The sequence below is a fragment of the Callithrix jacchus genome, chromosome 7 (genome assembly GCF_049354715.1).
Source record: "Callithrix jacchus isolate 240 chromosome 7, calJac240_pri, whole genome shotgun sequence".
Classification (NCBI taxonomy): domain Eukaryota; kingdom Metazoa; phylum Chordata; class Mammalia; order Primates; family Cebidae; genus Callithrix; species Callithrix jacchus.
The window spans coordinates 99040975-99065078 of NC_133508.1; the positions used below are offsets into that span (position 1 = coordinate 99040975).

Genomic DNA, 24104 nt, shown 5'->3' on the forward strand with positions numbered 1-24104 from the left:
TTGTGTGAATGGAGTCATACTGCATTGTGACTTTGTGACTGCCTTATTTCACAGTGTAATTTCCTCACAGTTCATTCACATTGTAGTATGTGGCAGGGTTTTCTTCCTTTTAAAGGCTGCACAGTATTCCATTGTCTGTGTAGACCACGTTGTGTTTCTCCATTCATCTGTTGGTGGACCTTTGAGTTGGTGCCACCTCTTGACTATTGTGAATAGTGCTGCTATGAACATGAGTGTGCAAATGTTTCTTCAAGACTTTGCTTTCAGTTATTTTAGAGATATACCCAGAAGTAGAATTGCTGGATCATATGATAGTTCTAATTTTTTTGAGGTATGTTCATACTCTTTTCCATAGGGGTGGTACCATTTTACACTCTTACCAACCACGCATAAGCAGTCTAGTTTTTTCAAATCCTTGTCTACATTCGTTATTTGCTGGATTTTGTTTTGTTTGGTTTGGTTTGATAGTAGCTGCACTAGTGGGCATGAAGTGATAGCTCATTGTGATTTTGATTTGCATTTCTGTAATTGATGATGCGATGAGCATCTTTTCACATCCTTATTGGCTATTTGTATACCATGTTTAGAGAAATGTCTGTTTATGCCCTTTGCCCATTTTTTAAATCAGATTATTTGATTTATATTTTGTTGTAGGTATTATACACTTATCAGATAAATAATTTGCAAATATACTCTCCAATTCCGTGGGTTGCCATTTTACAGTTTTGATTGTATACTTTGTGTTGTTTATTTGTCTGAGACACAGTCTCACTCTGTTGCCCAGGCTGTGCAGTGGCACGATCTCTGCTCATTGCAGCCTCCACCTCCTGGGTTCAAGCGATTCTCATGGCTCAGCCTCCCGAGTAGCTAGGGCTACAGGTACATGCTACCACACCTGGCTAATTTTCGTATTTTTAGTAGAGACAGGGTTTCACCATGTTGGCCAAACTGGTCTCAAACTTCTGATCTCAAGTGATCCTCCCACCTCGGCCTCCCAAAGTGCTAGGATTACAGGCATGAGCCTGTACTTTGAGCAAGTGTTTAAAATTTTGATGTGTACCATTTGTCTATTTTTTAAAATAATCTGTGCTCTTGGTGTCATATCCAAGAAAATCATTACCAAATCCAAAGTTATGAAACTTGTCATCTACTTTTCCTTCTATATATTTTATACTTTGGGGTAACAGACTTACTTTCTCTTTCTTTGACTTTAATTTTTAGAGCAGTATTAGGTTCAATGCAAAACTGAGCAGAAAGTAGAGTTCCCAACACCCCTTCCCCAACACATGGGCAACCTCTCCCACTATCAGTATCCTGCACTTGAGTACATTTGTTATTCAACAAACCTACATTGCCACATCATTATCACTCAGAGTTCATAGTTTACATTAGACTTCACTCTTGGTATACAGTCTGTATGTTTTGACAAGTTATAATGACATGTATCTACCACATAGCGTTACACAGAATAATTTTACTGCCCTGAAAATCCTTTCTGCTCTTCTGTTCTTCCTAGGCTGGAGTGTAGTGGTGCGATCACAGCTCACTGCAGCCTCAAACGCCTGCGCTCAAGTGATCCTCCCACCTCTGCCTCCCGAGTAGCTAGGATTACAGGCACATGCCACAAGCCTGGCCATTTAAAAAAATTTTTTGTAAAGATGACCTCTTCATCTATTGCCCTGGCTAGTCTCAAACTCCTAAGCTCACATTAATGCCTGCTTTGGCCTCCCAAAGTTCTGGCCACCCCTGGCCACTCAAGAGGTTAACTTTTAATCCAGAAATTTTGAACTATTTAGAAGATACTATCATAAAGTATTCAGTGTGCAAGTTGTGGAACTATAAGATACTTCTGGCCGGGCACAGTGGCTCAGGCCTCTAATCCCAGTACTTTGGGAGGCCGAGGTGGGCGGATCACGAGGTCAGGAGATCAAGACTATCCTGGACAACATGGTGAAACCCTGTCTCTAATAATATACACAAATTAGCCAGGCATGGTATTGTAGTCCCAACTACTCGGGAGGCTGAGGCAGGAGAATCGCTTGAACTTGGGTGGTGGAGGTTGCAGTGAGCCGAGATCACACCACTGCACTCCAGCTTTGTAACAGAGCAAGACTTTGTCCAAAAAAAAAAAAAAAACACTTCTGAGAGTTTGTCACCTGGTTTAATACTCATTGAAGTAGAAATTTAATCACAGTTATGTTTCCTTTCTCACAAGCAATCTTAATTAACAAAAGCCTCAAAACCACAAAACATATTTAAGAAAATTGCCAGCTCCTTTGCATGCTTTTAGAGCATGACATTTTTTTTTTAAGTTTTTTTCACAGGTATTCTTTATTTTGATCATCTTACAAATTCTGTGAGATGGTTAAGGCAGGCAAGATAATTTACATTTAACTCATTGACCAGTCTGAGGCTGGACTGAGGTAAGTGACCTGCTCAGGATTTCATGGCTGGAAAGTAGAGTCCAGCTTCGTAACCCCAAGTCACTGTCTGTCTCCACTCTACCTGCTTGCCTTGTCTTTTGGCCCTGGAAACATGAATATGCTGTTAGCCTCGTGCAGAGGTAAATAAGATTGTGTTAGTGACTGGTTTCTTTCCCCAAGTGTTTAAAACAGCATAAGGCCAGGTATAGTTGCTCTCATCTGTAGTCCCAGCACTTTGGGAGGCCAAGGCAGAAGGATCTCTTAAACCCAGAGTCTCTATCAAAAAATGTAAAAATTAGCCAGGCATAGTTGTGCATGCCTGTGGTCCCACCTACTCAGGAGGCCAAGGTAAGAAGAGCACTTGAGCCTGTGAAGTCGAGGCTGCAGTGAGCCATGATCATGCCACTGCACTCTAGCCTGGGTGACAGAGCAAGATCCTGTCTCAAATAAATAAAAGAAAAAGGAAAACACAGCATAGACTCTGACATTCTGTGGGGTGAAGTTGTTAAACAGAAATATTTGTTATTGTTTAGAATTATTTGGGTGGCCTGGTAGGATTACTCCTGTAATCCCAACACTTTGGGAGGCCAAGGCAGAAGGATTGCTTGATCATAGGAGATTGAGACCATCCTGGACAACATAGCAAAACCTTATCTATTAAAAAAAAATTATCCAGGTACAGTGGTGAGTACCTGTAGTCCCAGCTACTTGGGGGGCTGAAGCAGAAGGATCAGTTGAGCCCGGGAGGTTGAAGCTACAGTGAGCTGTGACCATAACACTGTACTCCAACATGGGTGACTGAGACCTTATCGCTAAATAAATAAATCTGAACAAAAATAATTATTTTTAGATTGAATCTCTCTTATCTGAAATGCTTGGGACCAGAAGTGTTTCAGATTTTGGATTTTTTCAGATTTGGGAATATTTCCATATACCTAATAAGATATATGTAGGACCCAAGCCTAAACATAAAATTCCTTTATGTTTCCTATATGCCTTCACATAGACTGAACGTAATTTTATACAATATTTTAAATTAATTTGTGCATGAAACAAAGTTTTGACTGTGACCCGTCACGTGAGGTCAGGTGTGGAATTTTCTGCCTGTGACATCATGTTGGTATACAAAAAGTTGCAGATTTTTGAGCATTTCAAAGTTTGGATTTTCAGATTAGGAATGCTCAACCTGTATTAAACAAATTATAGTATTGTTGATATTCTTTCTCATAAAACTATTTTTAAGGGGTCTCATGAGATTTTCTCTTGTCATTATTTAGAAGTTAAATGTTAAAACAATACTATGTACTCTGTCGCCTTGTGTCTGTTTCTTAAACTCTCATAGCCTGTTCCCTTGTTTGTGAAAGAAATACAGCAATAATTTTAAAAAGCAAAATTATGTAATTAAAATTTCTTTGTATGGCACTTTAAGACACTCTTTTTTTTTTTTACAGACAGAATCTCACTCAGTTGCCAGGCTGGAGTACAGTGGCGCAGTCTTGGCTCACTGCAACCTCTGCCTCCTGGGTTCAAGAGATTCTCCTGCCTCAGCCTCCTGAGTAGCTGTGACTACAGGCACCACCACACCCAGCTAATTTTTTTAATAGTTTTAGTAGAGACGGGGTTTCACCATGTTGGCCAGGATGGTCTCAATCTCTTGACCTCATTGTCCGCCCACCTCGGCCTCCCAAAGTGCTGGGATTACAGGCATGAGCCACCTTGCCTGGCCTTGTTTTGTTGGGTTTTGTTTTTGTTTTTGTTTTCTAGGAGTTTTGCTCTTGTTGCCCAGGCTGGAGTGCACAGCAATCTCAGTTCACCACAACCTTTGCCTCCTAGGTTCAAGTGATTCTCCTGCCTCAGCCTCCCGAGTAGCTGGGATTACAGGCATCTGCCACCATGCCCAGCTAATTTTGTATTTTTAGTAGAGATAAGTGTCTCTCCATGTTGCTCCAGCTATTCTTGAACTCCTGACCTCAGGTGATCCGCCCGCCTTGGCCTCCCAAAATGCTGGGATTACAGGTGTGATTCACCATGCCTGGATGGGTTTTGTTATCTTAGTTGTGAAAAATTTCAAACATTTACCAACATAAAGAGAACAGTCGGCAAATTCTCCCATATATGCTCCTAGATTCAATAATTACTAAGATTTTACTATACTTGTTTCATCTATTCCTTATACTTTCTTTTATTTTTCTTTACTGACATATTCTAAAATCATCCCCAGATATGATGTCATTTTATTCATATACATGCATCTCTTAAAAATATAACTGCAGGCTGGGTGTGGTGGCTCATGCCTGTAATCCCAACACTTTGGGAGGCCGAGGTAGGTGGATCACAAGGTCAGGAGTTCAAGACCAGCTTGGCCAAGATGGTGAAACTCTGTCTCTACTAAAAATACAAAAATTTAGATGCATATGGTGGCGGGCACCTGTAATCCCAGCTGCTCAGGGAGGCTGAGGCAGAGAATTGCTTGAATCCTGGAGGTGAAAGTTGCAGTAAGTAACAGTAAGTAAAGATTGCACCACTGTACTCCAGCTTGGGGGACAGAGTGAGACTCTGTCTAAAAAAATTAAAAAAAAAATTTATATATATATATTAAAAACTACAATACCATTAATTTCCCTAATATCATAATTTTTATTTTTTAAATATATAATCTGTAATTAAATTTATTGTCTCACAATATATTTTTATGATTGGCTTGTTGAAATCAGATTCCAATGAGGTCTTACATTACAGTACTTTTTGTTTGCTTATTGTTTTAGAGATAGGGTCTCACTCTGTTGCTCAGCCTGGAATGCAGTGGCATGATCATGACTCACTACATCTTCAACCTCCCAGGCTCAGGGGATTCTCCAACCTCAGCCAGCCAGGTAGCTGGGATTACAGGCATGTGCCACCACATCCAGCTAATTTTTTTGCATTTGTAGTAGAGATGGGGTTTTGCCATGTTGGCCAGGCTGATCTTGAACTCCTAGCCTCAAGTAATTGGCCTGCCTCAGCCTCCCAAAGTACTGGGATTACAGGCATGAACCACTGCACCCATCCCAAACTGGAAATTCTTTGGATTAGTGGGTGGGTGATAAGAAATAAGATTGAAAGGTTAAAGGTTAAATGATCTTTCCCAGTGTAAGAAAAAGGAAATAATAGTAGAATTAAACAAAAAAAGATTAAAAAGCTTAATTGGTAGGTTGTTTACAGCCATAATATTTCAAGTTTGGACTTTTGTAGAGGCATCCTGGAGTCCCCCAGGGATGAGGGGTTGAGGAGAGGTTCCATTTAAGACTTTTTCCTCACAGATTCAACCAGAACACTTATTACAGGTGTGAGCCACCATGCTGGCTGGCATTACAGCATTTTACATCTCTTTTTAAAAAAGAAATTTATGGTTGGGTGCGGCAGCTCACACCTGTAATCCCAGCACTTTGGGAGGATTACCGGAGGTCAGGAGTTCATAAGCAGCCTGACCAACGTAGAGAAACCTCATCTCTACTAAAAATACAAAATTACCCAGGCATGGTGGCACATGCTTGTAATCCTAGTTACTCAGGAGGCTGAGGCAGGAAAATCGCTTGAACCTGGGAGGCAGTGGTTGTGGCAAATGGAGATCGCACCATTGCACTCCAGCTTGGGCAACAAGAGTGAAACTCCATCTCCAGAAAAAAAAAAAAAAAGAAATTTATTAGCTGGCTGCTGTGGTGAACACCTGTAATCCCATAGCTACTCAGGAGGCTGAGGCAGGAGGATCCCTGAGGCCAGGAGTTTGAGGCTGTAGTACACTATGATGAGGCCTCTGTGAACAAACACTGCACTCTAGCCTGGGCGACATAGTAAGACTCAAAAAAAAAAAAAATTTAAAAATTTGTTAACAAAAAGAAGTTGATTGAAATACATACAAACAGAAAACTGAAGCATAGTTTGCTGAATTTTCATAAAGAGCATATTCCCATGTAACCACCATCCAGGTAATGAAATAAAACATGACTAATACCCGGAAGTCACTTTGTGCCTCCTCTGATTCACCGTTTCTTCCCTCTTTCCTGAAAGTCATCTTCTTCTTATTTTCTCTATTTATTTATTGTTGATGTTGTTTATCTTTTACAGGAAGAGACTTTTTTCTATTTGTTTATATATTCATTTTCATATGCTGTTTCTTCTGATTATAGTTTCCTTCATATATTTTTACTTCTCAAATCTGAATGTACTAACTCAGAATTCAAAGTTGGTTAGTGCATAAGAAAAATCAGATTGATATTTTATTATACCCAATTTTTCTAAGTGAAATTGTTATATTTAATGTATAGAGAGTGTTTTAAATGTTTTCTCTGTATTATATTATTCTTTGTTATTTGGAAACGTAACTAAATGTTTCTGAAATTGTATCGAGTCGTTTATTCCAGTGTGTTGAACATTTGCTATTAAAATACTGGGCAGTGGCCTGAATTAAGTTTCTTTCCTGGGAGAAAGGCTCTGGTACTTAGCAACACCTACTACATAATGGAGAAATCTTATTGGCTTTCTTGGACAAGAAAAAGGCATTGATGCTTTGATAGAGAATTATGAGCAACTTGGGATTCCTTTCTTCAGAAATATTGTCCTGGGGCTAGAAAATCCATGTTTAAAACAAGCATGAGTGTTCAGCAGCGTCAAGAGACTGTTCTCTCTCCGATTATTCTAGTTGATATTCATTCAGAGATACTTGAAGGAGTTTATTTATCTACTCATTTTATTTAGAAATGGGAGGGCATCTGGGTTATTTGAAAAAGAAACTACAGCCACTAACACACTACGTAAGTGTAGGGGAAGATAAATATCTTTCCTTCCCATTTTAGGTTCACAGGGCTGAGGCCCTTATAACAACAAAAGACAGATTACGCTGGGCGTGGTGGCTCACACCTATAATCCCAACACTTTGGGAGGCCGAGGCAGGCAGATCTCGAGGTTAGGAGATTTAAACCATCCTGGCCAGCATGGTGAAACCCTGTTTCTACTAAAAATACAAAAATTAGCCAGGTGTTATGGCACGCACCTGTAATCCCATCTACTCGGGAGGCTGAGACAGGAGAATGGCTTGAACCTGGAAGGCGGAGGTTGCAGTGAGCTGAGATTGCATCACTGCACTCCAGCCTGGCAACAGAGCAAGTCTCTGTCTCAAAAAAATTAAAGGGGACAGATTAACAAAAGAAAAGCATACACATTTATTTAATATGTTTTATGTGACACAGGACACTTCATAAGGAAATGAAGTTCCAAGGTAACAAGCCTGTTTAGTTTTTATGCTAGATTTAAACTGAAGAACTAAGTAGGCGTGGAGAGGTAAGATTGGACAGAGGTGTGATCTGTTGTAATAAACTAGGAGGAACTTACCAAGGTTTGTGCTTAGATTCTTCTCTGTGTCCCTGTGTCTTCAGAGATAAGGATACCTTCCCTGGGTGTAGGAAGGGCACTTCCTGCTTCAGGGTAAGATCAGAGAAATCCTTCTTAGGTTTTCTGACCTACTTCACGGGAGAAGGGGTCGGAGGAGAGTTACCTTCCTGCTTCTGCCGTTCTCTCAAATGCCAAGGTGCCATATTGTGGGGAAATGTGTCCTGAATCCCATCAAAAGTCAGTGAAAACAGCTAAGCATAGAGGCACGTGCCTGTAGTCCCAGTTATTCAGGAGGCTGAGGCTGGAAGGTTGCGTGAGTCCGGGAGGTCGGGGCTGCAGTGAGCCATGTTTGTGCCACTTAACTCTAGCCTGTTCTACAGAATGAGACCCTGTCTCAAAAAAAAAAAAGAAAAAAAAATCAGCAAAAGTCTATATAAAGATGGCTGTTTTTACAAATATTTCCCAGAAATACGAGATGTGGTAAGATTCTAGATCATTATAACAGTTTTGATAATTTGCTGCCAAAAGTTAGTACTTATGTGATTTGTGTGTGTGTGTGTGTGTGTGTGTATGTGGTGTGCATTTTTATATAGTAAATAAAGTATGGGTTCTTTGGTTTTTATGTTTCTTAATTTTAAGGGAGAACTTCATTGGCTTCAAGGAAAAATATACTCTTGACTGCACCTCTTTAAAATAACGTATTTGCAGTGAAATTGAAATGAGTAAATTTTATGAAAACCATTCTCTATACATTTTCTTTCCACTTATCCTTTTCTTACCCCACTGATTGCTATGGCAACGACTCCCCACAGTCCCTAGAGCAAATGCCAGGCCATGTGGGTCCCCCGCAGTGGAGCCACATGTCTGATGCTGCACAACAGTTTGTGCTGACTCAGCCATGCACAGGAGGAGTGCTACCGTTTCTCTCCTCAATTTTGAATTAAAAACTAAACTGGCATTGCAGTGTCTGGATTTCTCAAAAATGAAAAACCAAATCAGTTTTCCTTCTCCCCTTGAAATTCTAGGTTCACCTTTTATTGTACTTACTGAAGAGAAGCAATTGCCAGGGAGATTACAGGAAACCCCAGAGATTTAGCCAGCCTAGGAGGCTGAGAGGAAGGGAAATCTATTACACAGTCAAAATAAACCTCTTATTTAATCCTGAAGCCTGACTATGGAGACAGAGAGTGTCCATGTTAGATTAGTCTTGTGAGGGGCCTATTTAAAGGCTGCCTTAAATTTGATCTCTGCCTTAAATTTAATAAACTTGATGCTTGACTGTCATCATCAGCACTTTTTTCCTAGAAAGAAATGACTACACTGCATGAGAGATTCGTCTGCAGTTTACAAACCCAGTGGCCCTTGAGAAGCACCTGAGCACTTGTTACAAAGATTCCGAAACCTTACCCCACACAACCTGGCTTAGAATATCAGCTGGTGGGGCCCAGTCTGGGTTCTCTTTTGTAAGCACCAAAGGTGGTATTTAAGGTAGTATAAGGGAGAAAGTTTTATTTTTTCCTCACCCCTTGCAAGGTTCATAGCTGAGAACCTTATAACAAAAAAACAGATTAACAAGAGAAAAGCATAACAAATGTGTTTAACCAAAATTTTATACAACACAGGAGCCTTCAGAAAGGAAGACCCGAAGACCCAGGGAAAACTGTGTGGTTTTATGGACAGTCATGCAGAAGTGTGGGGGGATGAAAGGGTATAATCTAGTGGTGTGAAAGTGGGGGAACTCAACAAAGCCTGTTTGTTGCGATTTTTATGCATCTCTGTGTGCTATTCCCTTCCTCTGGGTATAGGGCAGGACACTTGTCACATACACATCTGCAGGGGAGAATGGAGGGAGGTCAGAGAGTCAACTTCCTAGGTTTTTGTGGCCTGCTTCTGGGAAGTGGGAGCAGGGGGCTTTCTAGTTTCTGTGCCCCACGTCAGGAGAGGGGGTAGGAGAAGGTCAGAACACATACTCCTGCTTCTGTGGTTTTCTCAGTTTCCTTCATTGTAAAATACTGTCTGCCAAGGTGCTGCATTTTGGGGTATTATGTTTTGAATCCTGACAATAGCAATAAATCTAAGCCTGACAAATAATCTAAGGAGGTAGGCCTGGGAACCATTGTTTCAGCTCTGAAGGGAACTTACTATCTAAAATTTCTACCAGCTGCAGAGATAGCTGTGGTGTGACCAACAGGTCACAGCACTTAGATTCCGCAGAACTGACCCTGACATCGGCCAAGTCACTTCAGTTCTCTGAGTATCAGTCAACTTATCTGCAAATGGAGGCATTTGTGAAGGTGTGGGGAGGAATCAGTGGCACTGTCAACTGTGAACTGTCTCTTTCATAGAAGGAGGTATTATGACCATGTGAGGATTCTGAAGATAGCTTCTTAAAACTGAGGAAGAAATTCAAAGTCATTTTATTTTTCCCTTAAAATGATACTGGAGAAATTATATATGATTTGTTAGAGAAAAAAATTGAACTGTTTGCTAGGAGAATTTATAACACTTTTGATATTTTATTGCCCAAAACTAGTACTGACATAATTTATGTTTGTGTGGTGTATATTTTTATTTTTTGTATGGCAAACAAAGTACGGGTTCTTTGGTTTTTCTGTTTCTTAATTTTAAGAGAACTTCATTGGCTTCAAGTATTAGGTTGGTACAAAAGTCATTGTGTTTTTTTTTTCATTACTTTTATATGGCAAAAATCACAATGACTTTTGCACCAACCTAATAATACTCTTTACTCTACCTCTTTAATCTATAGTTTCTAGCTATAAATTAGCTTCATAACCTTATATGAGATTTTCATTCTTTGTTCTTATTTATCAAATGGAGAAGGTAAGGGTGGGTGACTGTGAGAGAAGGCCCATGATTTCTTAGTTCATTTTGCCTCAATGAAAAGTCTCTGATTTCATGATATGGTGAAAACATAGCAATTAATGTTTCTGAAGAGTTGGATTTGTTATCTTTTAAACTCCATCTAACCATGAGTTTAAATAAAAATCATAGGAGAACTCAAATTCTGAGGCCTGAAAGTGTGAATGAAAATTCAGCTAAAGTATATGTGTTACAGAGCGTTTGGCACTTTTATTCTCTTGTTATTATGCTTTCTGTTTTATGAGGCACTGAAAAAAATGATCACCTATAAATCTCTTTGCTTGGCAAGTTTCTTCAGTTTGATAGGGTGGGTTTTAAAAGATAATGTGTGCATAGTAATTTGTTTTTCTAGTAGTACTACCAGATTTTAATTTTGAATACAGATTTAAAGAGGAAACTGTTTTCCTTCTTTTAACTGAAGAGATAATTGTCTTTGGGAAAAAAATTGTGTATGTCTAAAACTTTTAGATTTCCAATAACTTTTATGTAGCATTGTTTCAGGCAGTGTTGGAACAGTGTGTCCTAGCAATCGAAGAGGATCTTCAAAATCATTCACTTCTGTTTTCAATAGGTTTAGATGGACTGCCTAATATAAGCCAGACACTGCTGTGGGTATAGAAGACTATAGAGAGTTGGGTGGACAAGGAGGAGCTCATAGAGTTTATATTCTAGGGGAGGAATGTCAAAGGAAATAAGGAATCTAAAAAGATACTTTCACCTAGGATCATGAAAATTGATGGACAGAACTGGAGACAAGGTCTTGATCTGTCACCCAGGCTGGAATGCAGTGGTGCGAGCTCAGCTCACTTCAACCTCCACCTCCTGGGTTCAAGTGATTCTCCTGCCTCAGCCTCCGGAGTAGCTGGGATTATAGGCATGCGTCACCACGCCTGGCTAAGTTTTGTATTTTTAGTAGAGACAGGGTTTCACTATGTTGGCCGGCTGGTCTCAAACTTCTGACCTTGCTCGTGATCTGCCTGCCTCAGCCTCCCAAAGTGCTGGGATTACAGCTGTGAGCCACCGTGCCCCACCTAAGTATGCTCAATTCCTTAATTTCAGGGTTGGCATTTTTTGGTTGAGCTTTATTCTGTTGAACTTATTTTATTCTCCCACAAAAAGAGAAAACAATAAAAAGAAATTAAGGAAAGCTGAATAACTTATTTGTTAGCATTTAGGTAAATAAAGTCAGAATAAGCCAGATGCAGGATTATTGGAAATGTCAGCCAAAATGAGGCCCTGGCATGATGCAGTAGAAAGTGTAGCTGACCAATGGGTTGAGATGGGCTGGAGTATCTCTACTATTCAGTATAGTTTGCAGTTATTAGTTGTTTTTCCTGACAACTCACTAAAATAAGTGGGTAACTTCAGCTGCTGGCATTTTTCTCAATGCCCTTATCTCTATAACTAGTCATATGCATGCTTGTCTCCAGTGATAGATTTTGAGGTCCTTGAAAACAAATTTGGTATTGTATTCCTTTTGCATCACAAGCCTGGCCTGAATTTGGATTCAATTCATATTAGTTCATTGAATAAATAGGATTATAGTAGGGCCACAGAAAAGCATTGACTAGAAAAATGAAGCTGCTGGTTGTGGCTGGGCACGGTGGCTCATGCCTATAATCCCAGCACTTTGGGAGGCTGAGGGGGTGGATCACGAGGTCAAGAGATTGAGACCAGCCTGGCCAACATGGTGAAACTCTGTATCTACTAAAAATACAAAAATTAGCTGGGCATGTGGCATGCTTTTGTAGTCCCAGCTACTCGGGAGGCTGAGGCAGGAGAATCACTTGAACCCAGGAGGCAAAGGTTGCAGTGAGCCAAGATTGTGCCACTGCACTCCAGCCTGGTGACAGAGGGAGACATCATCTCAAAAAAAAAAAAAAAAGCTGCTGGTTTCAAAAGTCAGAATAATAAATCTATAACTTAGTCCCTCAGTGGGATATTGATTAGGGAACCAATTTTTTGGCCATCAATAGGGTTCTTTTTTAAATTGTGGTAAAATATACATTACAAAATTTACCGTTTTAACCATCTTTAATGTATTAATCAGTGTCAAATACATGTACATTGTGCAACCATCCATCTCCAGAACTTTTTTATTTTCTCAAACAGAAACTACAGAAAGGATTTTTATTCTACACTTGACTAGCACACAATTGGAAAGCTGTTCCAGTGGCCTCTCTATGACAGGACCGACACTAGATCTAGTGGTGGCATTTCTCTGCACCTGCACGTGTTCCAAGGGTCTCCTCATTACCTCAGAGAAGAGGCTCTGGGGGAGAACTATGGTAGCCCCTTGCTCTGATGGTTCCACTGGAGGGCTGTGTGGCTTTTCTTCATGCCATCATGGGGGAAGCTGCTTTCTTTCCTAAGTCTCCATTTCCCTCAAAACAAGCAAAAGTTAAGTAGAAAACAGTAGCTTTGTCACCTACTTAAGACTAACTTAAAACCTCAACATTACTAAATCATGGAAACAAAAATCATGAGATTTGTTTCCCCTATCATTATTGGGACAACTTGCATCTCCCAGGCATTTTTAGAAAACATCCACTTTTAAAGTAACTCCATTTTACTTAAGAAATCTGGGGTTCATAGAGGTTTAGTAATTGGTCCAAGGAATCAGAGATGTTAAGTGCCTCAGCTAGTGTTTGAACTTGATTCTGACCCTAACCCTTGCTCTATTCTCCCACAAGAATGTGTGATGCCTCAGGGCTGGCATTACAGGCATGAGCCACCATGCCCAGCCTCATTTCCATTTCTTTAATAGCTATTAGTTCATTACAGTTTTACATTTATTCTTGCACTAAATATTGTGTTTTAATTTTTTTGAGAAATATATCTACATCATATAGATTTTTAAATGTACCAACTCATAGTTTGTATTGATGTACTGTCCATAATTTTTTTGTAAAAACCTGTCTGCACTTATTTTTCTCTTTTACTTCTGCAATTTATTTTTATTTATTTATTTTTAGAGATGGGGCCTCACTCTGTTGCCCAGGTTAAAATGCGTAGCACAATCACAGCTCACTATAGCTTTGAACTCCTGGACTTGCGATCCTCCCACCTCAACCTCCTGAGTAGCCAAAATTATAGGTGCACGCCACCAGGCTAACTTTTTAAGTGTTTTGTACAGAGAGGGTCTCACTATGTTGCACAGGCTTGTCTCAAAGTTCTGGGTTCAAGCAGTCCTCCTAAAATGCTGGGATTATAAGCATAAGCCACTGTATCCAGCTTTGTAATTTATTTTTATCATCTATTTTTTCTTGTTAAGTTTTTGAAGAGCCTATCTCATTCGTGTTTTCCAAAAAGTAAGCTTTAATTTCATTGACCTTCACATGTTATTTTTGTTTTGTTTTGTTTTGTGGTGATAGTTCTGTATTCATTTGTTTGTAGATGCCCTTATTTTGCTATTTTCTCTCTTCTTATTTCTTTGCATTTGTTATGTAGTTCATTTTCCAACTTCTTGGTTATAATGCTTTTTTTTAAACTTGGTTTTTGGTAAATTCTTCAAAATTATAAATTGCCTTCTAAGTTCTGCTTTAGCTGTGTCTCTCTAGTTTGACATCTAGAATTACACTTTTTATTCAATTGTGAATACTGTATTTCTTAATTTACTGTTTAAAGTCTTAGGTTTTTTACTAACATTAATTTATTTTTAAGCACCTATGTTTTTATTGTTAATTTATGATTTTTTTGTTTTATTGCACTATATTTCAAGAGCACAGCCTATGTAATATTGAGTCTTTGAGAGGTACTGAAGTTTCCTTTATGGCCCAATATGCAGTCTGTTTCTGTACTTGTTCTGTGTGTGATTTGCAAAAAATGTGTATTTTGTGTCTGTCAGTTGTAGAGTTCTCTTATGTCTACTATTTTGAGTGTATTGTCTTGTTAAAATCATCTTTTTTAAAAAAAAGATGCCTTATTATCTGAGACAGGTGTGTTAAAATTGGTGTTTTATGTTGTTTTCTTAGCTGTGATTATTATTTTTTAACTATCTTACCATATAGGTGCAGTAAACAAAGCAGATGAGAGCATAAGTGCTCTGGTTGAACCTGGGAGAAAAGATCTTAAATGGAGCCTCCTCTCAACCCCTCATTCCTGGAGGACTCTAGGCACCTCTGTAGAAGCCCTAAAATGGACTATTATCACTGTAAACAGTTAACTTTTAGCCTTTCAGTCTTATTTCTTTTTTTTTTTTTTTTTTTAGACGGAGTTTCGCTCTTGTTACCCAGGCTGGAGTGCAATGGCGCGATCTTGGCTCACCGCTACCTCCGCCTCCTGGGTTCAGGCAATTCTCCTGCCTCAGCCTCCCGAGTAGCTGGGATTACAGGCATGCGCCACTATGCCCAGCTAATTGTTTTGTATTTTTAGTAGAGACGGGGTTTCGCCATGTTGACCAGATCTCTTGACCTCGTGATTCACCCGCCTCGGCCTCCCAAAGTGCTCAGTCTCATTTCTAATCACACACCCACTAATCCAAAGAAGTTCCAGTTTGCAGCCAATGTTCTCCTTATCCCACCTGCGTTTTCCTCTTGCCATTTCACCCTCCAAGATTCTTCTTCCCATAATCAAATTCTATACCTTACTCAAGACTCTGCTTAAATTTTGCTAATTTCAAAAAACCTTTTCTAGCCATTTCCATTATTGGAATTCTAATAGCAATTACTGGGGACGGGCATGGTGGCTCATGCCTGTAGTCCCAGCCCTTTAAGAGGCCGAGGTGGGAGGATCACCTGTGGTCAAGATTTTGAGACCAGCTGGCCCACATGGTGAAACCCCTTCTCTCCTAAAAATACAAAAATTAGCTGGGCCTGGTGGTTCACCCCTGTAATCCCAGCTACTCAGGAGACTGAGGCAGGAGAATTGCTTGAACCTGGTAGGTGGAGGTTGCAGTGACCCAAGATCGCACCACTGCACTCTAGCCTGGGTGACAGAGCAAAACTTGGTCTCAAAAAATAAAATAAAAGTAATTATCAGTAGCACAATTAATTTAGTATTTATTTCCTGATCTAATTAATAAATTAGTATTTATTCAGTGACCAGCAGTCATAACAGTTGGGAATTTTTAAATAACTGTAGTTGTTTAATATTTATTGTGTTTACTTTGCTTCTCCTCTTATGCTGTGTGGGCATCTTTAGTGTAATTCGCGTCTTGCATGTCTCTGTTCATTCAAGTCCCCACACGGCATCTTGTTCTTGGTTGCCGAACAGCAAAAATGCCTTGTATTTATTCACTTCAGTGTTAATATGACTTAATTTTTCCTATATAGTTGACAGTTTTGTGACCTTGCAAGTCCTTCATTTTACTGCATTTTGCTAAACGTGTTCGTTATTAGTAGTAACAAGCTTTGTTCAGTGAGAATCCTTTAAGATTCTCTTCAGAATTCTTGAAAAACAGATTTATTTTCTTTCTAAAATAAGCCCCCCTTGTGTTTTATTCTTTTATTATAAGTGTATGCATAAAATCATTTTTATGAGTCTAAATTTATCTACTCACTTATAAAGCAGTGTTTGTTAAGTCTGGTAAAGTGATGGAGTGGACTGGGCTGTCTTGTTCCTTGCTCTACCTTAAGATGGACGATTTGACTTGAGCTTTTAATTTGCAAGGTTCCCTCCTAAGGACAGCAAATGTAATATAAGTGAAGCATCAGAACGAGCATTTAGAGTTCCAAGAGGGGTCAGGTCAGGAGCGGTGGCTCGTTGCTGTAATCTGCGAGCCTGAGGAGAGTGGATCTTGAGGCCAGCCTGGCCAACATGGTGAAACGCTGTTTCTACTAAAAATACAAAAAATTAGCTGGGTGTGGTGGCAGGTACCTGTAATCCCAGCTACTTGGGAGGCTGGGGCAGGAGAATCACTTGAACCCAGGAGGCAGAGGTTGCAGTGAGCTGAGGTTGTGTCATTGCACTCCAGCCTGGGCAACAGAGCAAGACTCTATCTCAAAAAAAAAAAAAAAAAAAAAAAGTTCCAAGAGGGTCATAATCCACAACCTACTAATTTATTATTTAAAAGTTGATGAGATGATTACTTCCAGCCATGGTAGTAAGCATGAAGCCTTTGAGTGTGGCAGCACACCTGGCCTGATCTTCTGCTGTGTGGGGTACAGGGCATGCTTAAAGCAGTACTATCCTCACACTGATTTGTCAGCGTGGTTTTGCTGCACAGAACCAACACCAGTGAAACATAGCCAGCCATCTCCTAAAACAGGTCCTTTTGACCCGAACATCGAGGTAGCAAAGTGAGACAGAAAATGGAATAAGAGAAGTATAGAACATCTATAAACTATGAGCTACTAAGCCCTTTAACATATGTTTTTCAATTTTCCCAACATTCATGAAATGGATAGTAACAGTTTACAGATGAAGAAGTGAGATCGCATAAAACAGTGTATTCATTATTAGATATTGAGTACGTGGTAGATTTGTAGAATGAATTCAAATATGACTGCTAACCCAACACCCTTAATTTCTCTTGCTTTTGTTCCCATAACCCAGTCTTATTTTGTACCCTTTGTATTAATATATATTAATGTAATTATTTCGAATTAATTGTTGATTTTCTTTCCTACTGGACCTTAAGTCCTAAGAGTAGAAGCCATGATTGTTTGGCTCAGTGTTAGATCTCTCAGACCAAACACTTTGTTTGTCTTACGGCTGGTGCTCAGATAACATTTTTGTTTCCCTTTTTAGTGCAGGTGGTTTAGGGCAGATAGGAAGGGGACCATGGTTCCTATCACTTTGTGTTGATTGACTTAGGTAAGAAAAGAATCCACGGAAAGTCTAGGCCAGTGTGAACCTGAACAATCAGAAGGTTTTATGAGTGAGTTAAACTTCTTAGGAGGAAATAAAGTAATTTTTAACTGTAACCTACATCTAAGGCCGTTGCCATGCATGATCTTCAGTACCTTCATTCTCAAAAAGAAAGTATTACATACAGAGCTTGGCACAGTGCCACATACCTGTAGTTCCAGCAGCTTGGGAGGCTAAGGTAAGAGCATTACTTGAGCCCAGGAGTTGGAGGCTGTAGTATATGACAGTTATGCCTGTGACTAGCCACTGGAGCACCTCAGTCTGGGCCATACAGCAAGACTCTGTCTCTTAAAAAACAAAAAAGGTTGGCCCGGTGCAGTGGCCCATGCCTGTAATCCCAGCACTTTGGGAGGCTGAGGTGGGCAAATCACCTGAGGTCAGGGGTTCAAAGCTGGCCAGGCCAACATGGTGAAACCCTGTCTCTACTAAAAATACAAAAATTAACCAGGTGTGGTGGTGGGCGCCTGTAATCCCAGCTACTTGGGAGGCTGAGACAGGAGAATCACTCGAACCTGGGAGGTGGAAGTTGCAGTGAGCCAGGATTGCGGCACTACACTCCAGCCTAGGGCCAGGCACGGTGCTCACACCTGTAATCTCAGCATTTTGGGAGGCTTAGGCGGCTGAATCACCTGAGGTCAGGAGTTTGAGACCAGCCTGGCCAACATGGTGAAACCCCATCCCTACTGAAAATACAAAAAAAATTAGCTGGGCATAGTGGCAGACACCTGTAATCCCAGCTACTCAGGAGGCTGAGGCAGGAGAATCGCTTGAACCTGAGAGGAGGAGGTTGCAGTGAGCCAAGAACACACCATTGCACTCTGTCCTGGGCAACAAGAGTGGAATTCCATCTCAAAAAAAAAAAAAATAGATACCATGGTTGAGAAATCACAGTGAGGATGGGGAAATGCTGACATCTCAATAAGACAGATCCAGCTACTCTGTTTAATTTTTAAAACATTCTTTTAATAGAAAAAATCAGACAAAGATATGCAGATCTACCTGGAGAACTGCACATTATTGAACTTGAAAAGGATAAGAATGGACTTGGACTCAGCCTTGCTGGCAATAAAGACAGATCACGCATGAGCATATTTGTGGTGGGAATTAACCCAGGAGGACCTGCTGCAGCAGATGGGCGAATGCATGTTGGAGATGAGCTCTTAGAGGTGAGAAGCATATGTTTCTAATTTCTCTTTTGGTGAAGTGGATGGGTGCAGTGGATGGCATACAGGAAAATGAGAGGAAAGGAAAATGATGTCAGATTATATTTCCTTCAACTATTTAAAATCATTTTTCTAAGCAAGAACAGAAATCAAACTATTGCTTGCAAATGTTATGCTACTTGAGTAAAGACTAATCTCACCAGAATATTTTAGAAGTTCTTAAGTAAAATATCATGGAAACATATTAAAACCATAGGGCTTGTTTTTAATATCAATTTAAAAATATTCAAAATTAATTTGGTTATATAGTGACCTAATCTTGTTAGTATTTCTCAAAATTATCTTTGGGTTTTGAATTTACCATAAGTGTAACTATTGTTATTTTTCAGGGGGTTTTTTAGGGGGTAGGGGAGAAAATGTTAGAGCCAACAAGAGTCTGTGAAATCTCAAAAATAATAGTTAATGCCTGTAAAGTTCAGGATATGGGTTAAGGCTGCATAGGTCTTTCTTTAGGAATTGAATAGACAGAAGAGAAACTAAGAAGATGACTGATCCTCTTTTAATTACTCCAGATAATTTCATTAATAATCTGAAAAGGTTATTCTTATTGTTCTGCACTTAAACTCAAGGTACCTGTTCTGAGTGTGTCTTAGTTTGATACTCATTTCGTCATTCATTCACCCATTCTTTCAGCTAACACTTTTGAGTGTTTGTTAGGACTGGAGACGGAAAAAGAGATGAATACATCCAGTTCCTTCGTTAGGATAGCTCACAGCCTAGGGGAAGAAAACAGACATGAAAACATATTTACAGCTCACAATGAGAAATGCAGTAATAGCGGTGATGATGATGACAGTAGCAGTGAACATACACCTGGTACCAAACGCAACCACCTTTTTTACTGGTGAGATCACAAGTAAATGATGGCATTAGGATTCAATGGCGGGCAGTTTGACTTGTAGCTCTTTGTAAGCCATTGTGCTTTAAGGCCTGTTTGATAAAATGTTCCAACTTTAGGACATTTAGGGGAGCTAAATCATGGAGACATCAAGTTAGTCTGCTTACTTGAAATGAAGGCTTACTGATTTCTGCATTTTACAATTTCCTCTTCAGACTCTGACTCAGAATTTGCAGTCACCTGTAATGTTACTTGCCTAATAATAACTACTGCCACAGCTGGCCAGGTGCAACAGAAACACCATCACGATCAACTCTTTCTTTCAAACCCTGGTTGCTTCTCCCCACTTAAAACCTGTTTCTGCAAAGAGGTCACTTCCAGGATTACTTTTCTTTTCTTGTTCTTTTATAATATAGCATCACGAATGGGACCCACATTGGGTAGTAACACTGACTAGCATGATCATTACGTAAATAAAGTCAAAGATGACCTTATGAATTAACCAATATTATTCATTCGTTGCTTCTGTCTATTTCCTTTGGCTTATATTTAGAGACCTCCTCAGAGATGAGACAAAAGAGATGGCAGTGGTAAAAATGATGAAAGTAAGAGCCAATGTACTCAATTATTACTAGCACTGCACCTATGCATTGTACATATTTGTATTCAGTATTCTTAAGAATGCTTTATGGTAACAACTATTATTATCTCCATTTTATGGATTAGAAACTGGGTAAGTAACATACCTAATATTGCAGAACTAAGTGACTAAGTTTGGTCAAGAATTCAGGCTTGCCAGACTCCAAGACCTGTGTTACAGCCACTGAGGTATACCATGCTCCTCATGGGACTTCTTTAACCAACTCAGTTTGTTTAGATTCAGGAGATTCCTGATTTTCGATGCTCTAGTCTTTAGAGAATCGTGTATATTAAGTCACTCTGCTGTGTTATGCATATCTAGACAGAGATCTCCTGTCTTGCTTGGTATATGGAAACACTCCAAAGGCTATTATTTGGAATATGAAGATTCTCGTTCCATTCTCTCTACCTTGTTAAGACTGAAGATGGAATGTCCTATGGTATCCAGACCAACAGTAGCACTGGTATTTTATTTCTCTGTCTGACATTTTATTTGATAATGGTAACAAATGGGCTGTGGCTGCAGAGTAATGAGAGTGTTTAAAGGTCAGACACAAAAATTCAGCACTATGTATGTGGCAGCAAGCACTGGACTTGGAAGACCTCCTGTAACTTGTCTCAATGCTTTTGGTTATTAGTTGTATTCAGAAGTTGCTCAGCATAGTGTATGTAAGAGGTAAAGAGTTTTCCTTTTCTTAGACCGCAGAACATCAACTGACATCAAATGTGTGACGACTGTCCCCCCACATACCAAGGAATTCTCCAGCTGACACCAACTGAGTATCCCATGATTCAATTCAATTCTGACACTAGCTGCCTGGAGACACTGTTAGACCCCACAAGTTAAGGTTTCAGTCCTACAACACTGTCTCCCACCATTTTAGAGACCATTTGCAATCCCAGGCTATGACCTGAACTTCTGACCAACCAGCTCTAAATTGGGAGTTCCCACGAGCCCCTACTCAGGTTTGATTAATTTCCTAGCATAGCTCACAGAAGTCAGGGAAACAACTTACTTATATTTATTCCTAAAGGAAGTTAGGAAGGATACAGGTTAACAGCCAGTTGAAGAGATATACAGGATGAGGTCTAGGTGAAGGGGAGGGGGCAGAGTTTCCATGCCCTGCCTGGATGTGCTACCCTCCAGACCGGTCCACATGCTCAGTAAGCTGAGAGCTCTTCAAACCCTGTAGTTCAGGGGTTCTTAATGAAGGCTTCATCATGTAGGCATGAGCAATTATTACCTCATTCATTCTTCTCAGGGTTGGAACTGAACATCCAAGCTTGTAGCCATAGTTTGGTCCTTCTGGCAATTATCTCCCATTCAAGAACTCCCCAGGTGTTGTCTCATTAGAACAAAAGACACTCTCATTGCCCAAGGAATTCCAAGGAATTAGGAGCTCTGTGTCAGGAACCCAGATCAGAGATCAAATATTAAACCCAAAGATGTATCTAGCACCCCTGTTGTGCAGGAAATTACAAGGGTTTTAGGAGCTCTGTGCCAGAAACTGCAAGCAGAGAACAACTAATGTATTTCTGATTATATCACAATTGCACAGCATGGTGAATAGTTAACTGTTAATTAAAACAGACTGTCACCCCCTTAGAAACTTCAGATATATGTTTGCTAAGCTACAGTCTGGAAGAACTATGCTGGATGAAAAATAAGAACATTTTGCTTTATTGGACTCCTATTTTTTCCTTTGACTTTCTGAATTTGTCCCTTTCATTGCAATTCAGCAACTTCATCTTCATTCAGAGATGGAAAGAGCAAGAAGATTAACCATACCAATAACTTAACTCCCCACTACTCCACAAAGATTCTCTAGTTAAAAAAAAAAAAGATCATGAGGCTAGGCGAGGTGGCTCCCACTTGTATTCCCAGCACTTTGGGAGGCCGAGGCAGGTGGATCACCTGATGTTGGGAGTTTGAAACCAGCCTGACCAACCTGGAGAAACCTCGTCTGTACTAAAAATACAAAATTAGCCGGGTATGGTGGTGCATACCTGTAATCCTGGCTATTTGGGAGGCTGAGGCAGGAGAATCATTTGAATCCAGGAGGCCTAGGTTTCGATGAGCCCAGATCATGCCATCGCACTCCAGCCTGGGCAACGAGAGCAAAACTCCGCCTCAAAAAAAAGAAAAGAAAAAGAACATAAATATGGTGGAATATAGATTCTGACATCATGTATCTTTGGCTAATTGTTTATCTTCTCTAAGCCTCAGCTACCTCCTTTTTCAAATGGAGATTATTGATTCATTCAACAAATATCTTACTGTGCATCTGTCATATAGCAGGGACTGTCTGAACAAAGTGTAGATTCTCCATTGATGAACGAAATACATAACACGTGCCTTCAGAGTGCTTCCAATCTAGTGATTGTACAGTATCAACCTCAGAGGATAGTGTGGGAATTAATAACAGTATACGATACATAGCAATGCCTTAATATATTTCAGATTATTTTGATTTTATTCATTTTTTTTTTCAGATTTGTATAGCTCAGTTCTTTTTAGTTTGTTTATATTAATGCCTTTGTTTCTGAAAGTATGTCCTATAAGGAAATCATCTTTTTATTCCTTGATAGCTCCATGCAACATCCTGAAGAACTATGAGAATGGAAAACTGCATATACAGGATTCTTTTTTTTTTTTTTTCTTTCCAAGACAGAGTTTCACTCTTGTTGCCCAGATTGAAGTGCAATGGCGCCATCTTGGCTCACTGCAACTCCACCTCCTGGGTTCAAGTGATTCTTCTGCCTCAACCTCCCACATAGCTGGGCTTATAGGTGCACACCACCACAGCCTGCTAATTTTTTGTATTTAGTAGAGACGGGGTTTCACCATATTGATCAGGCTGGTCTCGAACTCCCAACCTCAGGTGATCCACCTGTCTTGGCCTCCCAAAGTGGTGGTATTACAGGCCTGAGCAACCGTGCCCAGGCCATATACAGGATTCTTAAGCATTTATAACCCATCTTCTCATTGGATTTTTTGGGCTTTAGGTAAGGGATAATAAAGAGCTAAATTCATGTGGGAAATATTTTTCTGATTTCTTTTTATAGCTCAGAAAAATGTTCAATTGTTACTCTATGATATGTGAAGAATTTGTATGTAGTGTAATATTGAATCCAATGTGCTTTGTTTTTCTTTTTTTTTTTTTTTCCTGATTTGTTCAACTTTTGAAGCAATCCAATGTGCTTTTAAGCTGAGTATAGGAAATTGATTTAAGATGAGTACTAAGAAAGCTAAAGCCAGTGTTATAATAGCTGTTCTTTGAATACTGAAGTGTAGTCGATTGTAGACGTATACTGCATTATATAGGAGTCATTTGCAAGTGACCTTTTGGATGCTACCTTTTGGGTTTCTGAGTTAGAGCAAATCATGAGTGGTTGCGCATCGCCCTCCCCAACACTGTGTTTATTTTTATGGTCTCTCCCCTCAATTGAAGTGAAATGCACAGTGTCATGATTATTTTTATAACTCTTTGTGCATATTGTTTGTCACTATTGTTTTGCCACTATGGTATGGCTTTGCTCACAGCCTCCTTTTATTTATATTTGATCTTAATTCCTTTAGAGCCTTACATGAGACTAATTTATAGAAAATGGCAAAAAGACTGGTCGAGCATACACTGTGGCTTCTTTGAAGCCAGAAACTCAGCTTCTCTTTGAGAGCCCTGTCCATGATAGATTTTTTGTGTGACATTTGCTAGCAGTTTTGTTGCTTTGGAACTGCAGCGTTACAGTGGAAGAGCAGTCAGCAAATTCTCTCCATCGATGGCTTGGTTCACATACAAAAGAAATTTTACATTAAATCCCTAAAAGACAATGTGATGAAATCTCAGCTTCGTTACCCTTTACTTCCATGCTAGTAAGAGGGTTACTGGATTAATTTTAAAAGGCATTAACATGTAATTACCA

The 24104-nt window shown here is 39.7% G+C and overlaps 1 protein-coding gene across 30 annotated transcripts in view; it reads left to right on the top strand.

Annotated features, from left to right (window-relative positions):
• PATJ (PATJ crumbs cell polarity complex component) overlaps positions 1 to 24104 on the top strand; it is a 411839-nt gene that overhangs the window by 215870 nt on the left and 171865 nt on the right. For all 30 annotated transcript variants that reach the window (XM_078332015.1, XM_078332024.1, XM_078332028.1 and 27 more), the window contains one exon: positions 18450 to 18646. In XM_078332015.1, the coding sequence (XP_078188141.1) occupies positions 18450 to 18646 (197 nt within the window). The remainder of the gene's footprint in view (positions 1 to 18449; positions 18647 to 24104) is intronic.